Source organism: Sus scrofa, chromosome 1 (assembly GCF_000003025.6).
Source record: "Sus scrofa isolate TJ Tabasco breed Duroc chromosome 1, Sscrofa11.1, whole genome shotgun sequence".
NCBI classification, from domain to species: Eukaryota; Metazoa; Chordata; class Mammalia; order Artiodactyla; family Suidae; genus Sus; species Sus scrofa.
Genome location: NC_010443.5, coordinates 269,355,342 through 269,365,237, shown reverse-complemented (window position 1 = coordinate 269,365,237; position 9,896 = coordinate 269,355,342). Strand labels below are relative to the sequence as shown.

Genomic DNA, 9,896 nt, shown 5'->3' with positions numbered 1-9,896 from the left:
AAAAGAATAAAAATATACAAAATAAAATGCACACCATTCGTTGTGAGTAGCATGAAGAAATCTCATGCCATCTCAAGCCATCTCGCTGTGTCCACCCGGGAGGGATCATCTCTTTGTCAGGAGCTTCCATGTCCAACCTGCTACTCCCTCAGCAGCCACCTGAGTTATCAGTGCTTGAGTGACTTTTATTTTACTAAATAATGGCTCCCAGGCATGGGAGGAGCGATGCTGGCAGTTCAGAGATGCCAAAGAGAAGCTGTTAAGTGCTGCCTTTCAGGGGAAAGATGAAAATTCTCAACTTAATAAGGAAAGGGGGAAAAAAACACATCCTGAGGTTGCTAAGATCAGCAGTAAGGAGGGAAGTTCCCTTGTGTCACAGCGGATCAAGGATCTGGCGTTGGCACTACAGCGGCTCAGGTCACTGTTGTGGCTTGAGTTCAATCCCTGGCCGGGGAACATGCACGTGCCAGAGGTACAGCCAAAAACAAAACAGCCAAAACAAAATACAGTAGCAACGAATCCTTTATGCATGAAATTATGAAGGAAAAAGAAATGCGTTCTGGGAGTTCCCGTCGTGGCACAGTGGTTAACGAATCCGACTAGGAACCATGAGGTTGCGGGTTCAGTCCCTGCCCTTGCTCAGTGGGTTAACGATCCAGTGTTGCCGTGAGCTGTGGTGTAGGTTGCAGACGCGGCTCGGATCCCGCGTTGCTGTGGCTGTGGTGTAGGCTGGTGGCTACAGCTCCAATTAGACACCTAGCCTGGGAACCTCCATATGCCACGGAAGCGGCCCAAGAAATAGCAAAAAGACAAAAAAAAAAAAAAAAAAAAAAAAAATGCGTGCTAAGAGTTCCCATCGTGGCTCAGTGGAACTGAATCTGACTAGTACCCATGAGGACGAAGGTTCAATCCTGGCCTCGCTCAGTAGGTTAAGGACCTGGTGTTGCTGTGGGGTCACAGACGAGTAGGTCACAGATGTGGCTCGGACGCCTCGTTGCTGTGGCTGTGGCGTAGGCCGGCGGCTAAAGCTCTGATTAGACCCCTAGCCTCCATATGCCGCAGGTGTGGCCCTAAAAAGACAAAAACAAACAAAACAAAAAAACCCCACCTCTATGAGATGTGAGATGACCTTACCTAGGTGCCACCCACCCACACTGGTGCCCTTAAGCCCTGCACTGGCACCCTCCCCGCAGGGGACAGGCGACCCCAAGTGAGGCCATAGCTCCCACAGGGCTACTTTGCCCTCCTGGAACTACCCCCAAACTGCCCCCCAAAGCAATGGCCACATGTGCACAGCAGTGCGGAAGGAAACCATCCTGAGTCATTTATTGGACGCAGAGCTGCGGCGCACCCGCTCTCGGTACAAAAGTCAGAAGCCGTGACAAATCAAGTGCCAGAGACAGTGCATGGACGCGTGAACAAAGACGAAACGAAAACGCAGCTTCTGTGGGACTCGGGAGCAGATCAGAGCAGCCTGGGGCCCAGGCCCGCGGTTATTCTCAGCGGGGAAGCGCACACGATCAGCAGGTCAGGGTGGAGGAGGGCCCGGTCCTTCCCACCCAGGAGGCTGCTCCCTCTCAGGCAGCGCAGCGACCTCCTCTGGGAGGTGCGTTTGGAGCCAGAATCAGGGTTAATCCGTGGCGGTCCTACTGTCGGGAGGCGGGAGGGACCTCGTGGCAGAGGGCGCAGGGCTCCGGGATGATGGGCCCTCTGCCATCCCCTCCCTGTGCCCCAGCCCAGGACCTTCGGCCTGGAAAGGGGGCAGACCTCAAAAGAAAATGTTAAGGCAATAAATAAAACATCCCACCTCAGGAGAAACCACTGTAAGAGAAGTGAGTCTGCAGGACTGACAGAGACCCCGCGACGGGGGCGGGGACAAATGCCGACCAGCCTTCCTCGCCAGGACCAGCCGTGAGGCGGGCTCCCCGTCCCTGCGTGGCCTGAGAGCGTTTGTGCGTCTAGTCAAAAGCAAAGTGCCAGGTGGGTTTCATGTCCTAATGCTGGTCCAGCTGCCTGCAACCTCTGACTCCCTCTGACGTGGCCCCTGGGGCCTGAGCTGACCCCCTGGTCAGAGCCTCCAGCTCAGGGCCCCGCACCAGCCAGGGAGCTCTGGGCTCGCGGTGGGGCGGCGGCGGGGACAGGAGGGCCAGCCCCACCTCCTCCGTCTTTGGTGGTGGCAGAGGTGGGAAGAGAAATGACCGTCTTTGGCGGGGCTGGGGAATGTCAGGGGACAGCGTCCTGGTTTAGTGCTTGGCTTCGTCAAGGGCCCAGTCCGCCCAGACGAGAGCGCACGGACAGCAGGCTCGCCTCTGCACGGTCCAGGCCTGCTGCCCCAGCAAGCTGCTCCCGAGCCACACTCTGTGGCTCCCACGGTCCAGCTCTGGAGCTGCAAACTCTCTAGGGTGGCAGCGGGCTGTCAGGACGGGTCAGCCGGACGCCCAGATTCTGAGGCTGTCCGGCGCAGCCTGCCCTACCACGGGGCCCGGCCACCCCATCTTTCCTGCCACCTCCCAGCCCCGCTCAGCAGCAGCCCTGGGGTGGCGGGAGGCTTGGGGACCACACCGAGGACATTCCATCTCTGCCTGTCCCCCCCCCCCACCCCGGTTCTCCTCACAACACCTTCGTCTCCCTCAGGCTCCACTGGCCACGGGGCCAGCCTCGCTTTCCCCCAGGAACAGCCGGGGGAGGCAGGCGGACCCTCTGGGGCTCATCCTTCTGCAGGAGGTTGGCCCTCCAGGCGGGGATCCCCCAGATGGTGGGGGTGGGTGTGGGGGCAAGGTCAGGGGCCGGCGCCCTTGGCCACCACGGCCTGGGCTCCGCCACAGCTCATGGCCAGACCTCCAGTGCCAACGCAAAGGGCCTTCTCTCTGCCGTGACCCATGTGAACCAGGCCCAGCGCAGCACCACCATCACTGCAGCTCCTCCAGGGGCCCGTTCTCTTGGGGCAGTACGCCGTTCAGGCTGAGGCTGCCGGCCACTGGCACCCCCAGGTAGCCGAGCAGGATCTCGCTGCGGCGCCGGGACAGCTGCAGGATGTCGTCCGCCAGCGCTGGCACCGATGTGTAGCGCACGTTGTCCAGGTCGAACATGTCCCTCAGGTACTGCACGATCTGGTGCTGGGGCACAGGGCTGGGGTCGGGCCAGGGCCGAGGGCCCTGCTCCCGGCCCCCCAGAGCTTCTGCTGTGGCCACTGGAGCCCCGACCCGGTCCTTCCTGTCCCCACTCCTGCCCTCCCGGTGCTTCCTCTGGACCCAGAGGGCCAGGCTCCCAGTGGAAGGCACCCCGCCCAGCCCCTCGCTCCACTCCTGGCACCTCCCGGGGTCCTGTCCCCTGGGCAGACACCGCACTCCCTGTTTACCTTAAAGAAAGCACAGACTTCAGAGAGCTGAGGCTTGGGTCCGAGGAAGCCAAAGGCTAGGACAGGGCTAACGTGCTCCGATACGGAGTAGAAATGGGAGATGAAGCCATCAGGCACCTGTTGGGGGGTGGCAAGGCTGAGGGCTAGGACAGGGAGGCTGGCTCATTCACGTCCTTGCTGGGTGACGCCGCTGCCGCCGGGGCAAGTGACTGGGGCTTTTGCTTTTCGGGGCCACACCCATGACACGCACAAGTTCCTGGGCTAGGGGCCGGAGCTGTAGTTGCCGGCCTACACCACAGCCACACAACACCAGACCCGAGGCGCATCTTCGACCTACGCCACAGCTCACGGCAACACCGGATCCTTAACCCACTGATCGAGGCCAGGGATGGAACCCACATCCTCATGGATACTCGTCAAGTTCATCGCCACTGAGCCACGACGGGAACTCCGTGGCTGGGCCTTCTAGTGCTCCGGTTTCCACCTCTGCAGTGGAGGGGCAACCTCAGGGCAGTGGGCAGGGCTGCAGGAGGAGGGGCCCGGGTGAGATCAGCACTAGAGGTGCCCGAGCGTGGGGCGGCGGCAGCTGGTATCAGCGGGGCAGCCAGCCTGGCTGGCAGAGAGGAACGCTGGATCGGGGCCCAGAGGGCGCAGCCAGCTGTCCGCCGGCCGTGCAGATGCTGCAGCCCCATGGACGGCGGGCGGCTCTGGCTGCTCCCAGGGGCACGTGCCCTCCCTCCCTCTGAGGACGCCCTCCTTTCCCCTCTTCCACATTTCCCGAAGGCCTGCTCTGTGCTGGGCCCTGGGCAGGAAGTTGAAACAGACCTACGTGTGCCTCTGAGGCCCTCCGGGTCCAGGGAAAGGTAAGGTGCCCTGACAGAGGCCAAAAGATGCTAGGGACTCAGCCAGACCTCCCTGCCCCACCCCGTGCCCGTGCCCACCACATCCAGTTCCGCCCAGAGACCAGGGTCCAGCACCCACGGAATGGAGGGTCAGCTGAGCTGGGCGCCACAGCCAGGGCCCCGCACGGCGCTCCCCAGGGGCCCTGTTAGCTCACTCACCATCAGCAGCCTCCTCTTGGCTTTCAGGACCGACCAGCAAGCAGTGGCCAGCGCCTAGATCAAAGATGGGGATCAGACGAACAAGCCAGGCCTGCAGCCACCACCCACCCCCGGCTCACCCCACCCCGAGGAAGACGGGACAGCTGCCTGGGCTCTGCTGCTCCCCTGCCCTCGATTAGGAGCCAGGCACACCTAAACCTGAATCCTGGCTCTAACCCTTACTGTACGGGTCCCTGGAACAGCCACTGAGCGCTGGGCCTCGGATTCCTCCTCTGTAAAGTGGCCCACGACCCAGTCCCACTCAGTGACTGTGGGATCCATGGTTGCCACTTAACAGCTGCCTATGAAAGACACACACACACACACACAGCCACACAGCACAGGGGCCCTGGGCTCAATGGACTGCTCCCCCTCCCCCGTGTTTTAACTTGATCTAGTGCGTTCAGATGGCATGGAGTTCATGGCAGCACAGCTCCAGTAGAGCTGCCCAAGTGAGACCACAGTGCAATGCTCACCACACAGGCTCTGCGCCAGCGAGAGAGAGCAAGGGGCTCTCCTGAGACGCTCCTCCAGGGCAGGTGCCAGCTCTGCCCAGGCCCCGCAGCCCCAGTCAAAGCAGCGGGCAGCATGCCTGGTAGGGTGACTGCACCCTCACGGCTGGGGAGCCAGCCTGGATGCTCAAAGCCAGGGACAGAGGGATGGGGGGGTCCAGGCGCAAGCGTGGGGTCACCCGAGCGTGGCGTGCCTGGGAGTAGGGTGGGCCACCCACCGTCTCCTTGAAGCTGTCTGACAGCCAGCGGTTCCTCAGCACGCGAGCACCGAGGATGGGGGGTTCTCCAGGTCTTCAAAGGCGTCCATGAGGATGAAGTCCAGCACGATGTCAAAGAAGCTCATGCAAACCACCTGTGGGGGGATGGACGGTGCTCCGAGGCCGCTGTCCAGCCGGGAAGACTGAGGCCGGAGCGGGCAGGGTGTGTGTGTGTGGGGGGGGCAACTGGGTGGGAACCCCTGGCCGAGCAGACACACCGCCGCTCTGCAGTGGCGTGCAGCTGCCCACGCCCCCGCCTCTGCCCCCAGCCTGGGCCTGGGGCAGAGCAGGAGCGGGGGCTTACAGCCTGATGGAGCCACCTCGGGCCTCGGAATCCAGGCAGAGCTCCCCACAGGCCGCTTCTCCCTGCTCTGGGATCTCGCGTGCGGGGGGATCCCCAGGCCATGGAGGCTCAGCACAAACCACTTACCCCTCGGCCCTCCAGCTCCAGCCGCGTGGTGGCCCAGGTCTCCGGCCGCAGGGCATAGCTCAGCATCTCCTCGTAGCTCTCCAGGAAGCCTTTGGGGCTCTGTGGGGAGAAGCCGAGCCTGTTTTGGCCGTGGGAGAGGCCCTGAGACCCAGCTGGACTAGATCCACAGAGGCAGGCTGGCAAGGCTGAGCCCTGAGCGGGTGCCACGGAGCGAATAAGGCAGGGGGTGTCCTGGGCCCGCTTCGATGCACCTCTGCAGAGCCTGGCACATGTGTGGGAGAGTAGCGACACCAGGGCACCCAGCAGCATCTCACACCAGCTCACACCTGGGCTCCAACGCACCACAGCAGGAGCTGACTTTGGAAGGACGTGCGAGGACATGAGGCAGAGCCAGCTGCCAGAGACCCAAATCTCCTTGACCCTGGGCCGCTCTGGTGAAAGGGGAGACTCTAGGGTCGCACACGTGGGGCTGTGCTGGGGGAGTGGATGAGCTGGCTTGTGTAACACAATCAGGCAATCGATAGTGTTCAGGAGTGCGGCTGACAGCTGCGAAGATGGTCAGAGCACGGGAGGAATTCTCCACTCTCGGGGACAGGAGGCCTGGCTGGGGCTTCCAACACAATGTGCAGACACAGAGGTATAATTTGCAGACAAGGGAAGCAGATACGTGCCAGGACTGATCTAATAGGGATCAGCTCAATTCAGAGAGTCTTATGAGGATGGCCCAGTACTGTGCCCACTTTACAGATCTGAATCTTGAGGCTTCAGATCAGTGATGTGTCCAAGAGCTGGCACAGGGCGGGGCGAGGGGTGGGGAGAGATGGCAGCAGAGCAGCTTGGGTAGGTTGATGCCATTTCTAATAACCACAGGCAGGGGGCGCACCTGATGGCTATTCACCAAAATGGGAACAGGGTGGGTGGGGGGATGATTTTTCCTTCTTTCTTTTTGCTTTTTTTTTGCATCATCTTAGTTTTTTTCTACAATGAGCATAAATCCCCCCCCTTTTTTTTGACCATACCCATGCCATACAGAAGTTCCCAGGCCAGGGATCGAACCCACGCCATAGGAGCAACCCAAGTGGCTGCAGTGACAACACCGGATTCTTCAGCTGATGCACCAAAAGGGAACTGTGAGCATGAATCTTCTTTTTTTGGTCTTTTGAGGGCCATACTCTCGGCCCGTGGAGGTCCCCAGGCTAGTAGCTGCTGACCTACACCGCAGCTCACGGCAACGCTGGATCCTGAACCCACCGAGCAAGGCCAGGGATGGAACCTGCATCCTCAAGGATACTAGTTGGGTTCATTAACCGCTGAGCCACAACAGGCACCCCTGAATCATTTTTATAATCTTTTTTTTAAAACCCCTATTTTCTAAAGCATAATGGAAAAAAGAACATGAAAGAGTGTATGCCTATAACTGAATCACTTTGCTGTACAGCAGAAATCAACACAACATTGTAAATCAACTGCATTTCCATTAAAAAAATAATAAAAGTTTTAAAACTTAAGAGAATTTGCTGAGTTCTCTCACGGCACAGCAGGTTAAGAATCCAGCATTGTCACTGCAGCAGCTTGGGTTTGATCCCTGGCCTGGGAACTTCCATATCCCGTGGGAGCAGCCAAAAATAGATAGATAGATGGATAGATGGATAGATAGATAGATAGAATTTGAAGAAAGAATTCAAGAAAGAGTTTGTAGAAAGAATTTGCTCAGATGACCCCAGGCCAGGCCTTAACCTCCCTAAGCTTCAGTTTCCTCGTCTGTAAATGATGACAATGAAGGCTGGCCCTTGCTAACTCTCTGGATGGCCAATAAGCATGTGGGACACCAGGACACGTCCAATTACACACAAGGTGACTGAGGCCTGGAGAGGTTTCACATCTGGCACAGGGCACAATGTGGAGGCAGCCTGATGCTGCAACTCCAGTGCCTGGGTGTGGGCACTGAGCCAGTCTTCCCAGACCAGAGCTGCCAGGTACTCCTCAGTCCAGGGCTGGGCACGGGCTCTGGTGCCCAAGCGCAGGTGAATGGCCAGCAAGCCTCTTCTTCATCTTCTTTTTTTTTTTTTTTGGTCTTTTTGTCTTTCTAGAGCTGCACCTGCGGCGTATGGAGGTTCCCAGGCTAGGGGTTCAATCAGAGCTATGGCTGCTGGCCTACACCACAGCCACAGCAACTGGGATCAGAGCCGTATCTGTGACCTATACCACAGCTCATGGCAATGCCTGATCCTTAACCCACTGAGCGAGGCCGGGGATCAAACCGGCGTCCTCATGGATGCTAGTAGGGTTCGTTAACCACTGAACCACGATGAGAACTCTTCTTCATGTCTTAATAAAAACAAAGCCAAGTCCTGCACTGGGATAGAGGCTGGAGAGAGGAAGCTGTGCCTTGGGGCCCCTCCGGGAGCAGCCGCTGAGAGCAGCCACCTGCCCAGAACTCTCTTCACTTGTTGGTCCTTTCACCGCCCTGGGGAGGCCAGAGAGAACAGGCAGAGGGCATGGCTGGGGTCAGGCTGACCGGGTTCAAATCCCAGCTCTACCCTGCCCTTGCTCAGCGACCGGGGCCCTGCTACCACCCCAGGCTGGTTCCTTATCGGCCAAGCAGATGGAACCATCAGGATCACATGAGCTACTGGAGCTAAAGATACGTGAGTAAAGCACCAGGGCTGCTGCTCCGGAAACGGCAGCTGCCAGGAGGATAATCAGGCCCTGGCTCCGAGGACGATGGGTTCCAGGACCCCCTGCGGATGCCCAGCTCCAGATGCTCAAGTCCCCCACATGACAGGGAGCAGTATCTGCTTACAACCTAGGCAAGCCCTCGCCCGTCCCTTAAATCATCTCTAGATCACTTATAACACCTACTACAAGGTAAATCGTTTGCCAGGGTGTGGCAAATTCAACTTTTGCTTTTTGGAATGTTCTGGAATTAAAAAAAAATTTTTTTCAATCCAAGGTTGGTTGGACCCACAGATGCAGAACCTGAGGAGGTGGAACCCTAGATACGGAGAGCCCACTGTACTTCTGTCTACCAAGCAGCTACCCTGCGCCAGGCCCAGGGCTGGGCACACACCCGTGCCCAGCAGAGCTGTGGTCCTGGCCCTCGTGCATAATGAGGAGGAAGTGGGGAGATGAGGCCGTGCAGACAGGGTGAGCCCGGGGTTCTCGGGCCCAGCGGACAAGTCAGGGGAAGCCCTCCTGGGGGCAGAGACTCAGAAGGCGGGTGACCAGGGAAAGGGGGAGGGGGCTTCCAGATGATGTGTTCATCTCCCCTCCCCTGGGTGCTCCGTACGCATGGGTTCATTCTTTTTTTTTTTTTTTTTTCTTTTTTGTTTTTGCCGCAACTGAGGCATGCAGGAGCTCGCAAGCCAGGGATGGAACCCAAGCCACAGCAGTGACAACGCCGGATCCTTAACCTGCTGTGCCACAAGGGAACTCCAGCAGCTGATCTTTTCATTCATTAAATCCTCGTGTTTTTTGGGGTTTTGTTTTGTTTTGTTTTTGCTTTTTAGGGCCGCACCCTCAGCCTATGGCAGTTCTCAGGCCAGGGGTCAAATTGGAGATGTAGCCGCCAGCGTACGCCACAGCCACAGCCACAGCAATCCAGGATCCGAGCCACGTCTGCAAAAAACTACACCACCACTCACAGCGTCGCCAGAGCCCTGACCCACTGAGAGAGGCCAGGGCTCAAACCCCCTCCTCAATCTGATACTAGTCAGACTCGTTTCCACTGCACCACAACGGGCGCGCCTTCCTATAGATGTTTTTATACTCTTGTATGCGTATTTTCCAATAAAGGAGTTAACAATAAACCACAGAAAGAACTGAGGAACCGTGTTCCCAGGGTGAAGGGACCAGCACGTGCAGAGGCCCCGAGCCAGCCAGGCCGCAGAGTGGGTGGTCTCTACACCAAGGGCCGTGGGGGCGCAGGAGGGTCTTGAGCAGTTGTGCCACGTGAGAGATGTGTTTCGGAACCACGCATCCCTAAGTGATCCCAGCAGGGGAGGCGACAGGGTCAGAGGGGAGAGGCGTGTACAAGAGCTCCGCTCAAACCCATCAAGGAAAGAAACACAACTGGCCGATACATGTGAACATTCGTGAAACGTCGCTGAGCAGCAAAGAAACGTAGAGCAGTGGGTAAGACGAAGGTTACAAAGATTTACAGGCAGACCTCAGAGACACTGTGGGTCCCACTCCAGACCACTGCGCGGGAGCGAATATGAAAGGAACGCGAGTCACTCA

The 9,896-nt window shown here is 58.3% G+C and overlaps 1 protein-coding gene across 1 annotated transcript in view; it reads right to left on the bottom strand.

The window, feature by feature from the left end:
* MIGA2 (mitoguardin 2) overlaps positions 1,300-9,896 on the bottom strand; it is a 29,001-nt gene continuing 20,404 nt past the window's right edge. Inside the window, 6 exon segments of the mRNA XM_001928959.6 lie at positions 1,300-3,116; positions 3,359-3,475; positions 4,420-4,473; positions 5,189-5,232; positions 5,235-5,322; positions 5,658-5,756. Of these exon segments, the coding sequence (XP_001928994.4) occupies positions 2,910-3,116; positions 3,359-3,475; positions 4,420-4,473; positions 5,189-5,232; positions 5,235-5,322; positions 5,658-5,756 (609 nt within the window). The 3' untranslated portion in view covers positions 1,300-2,909.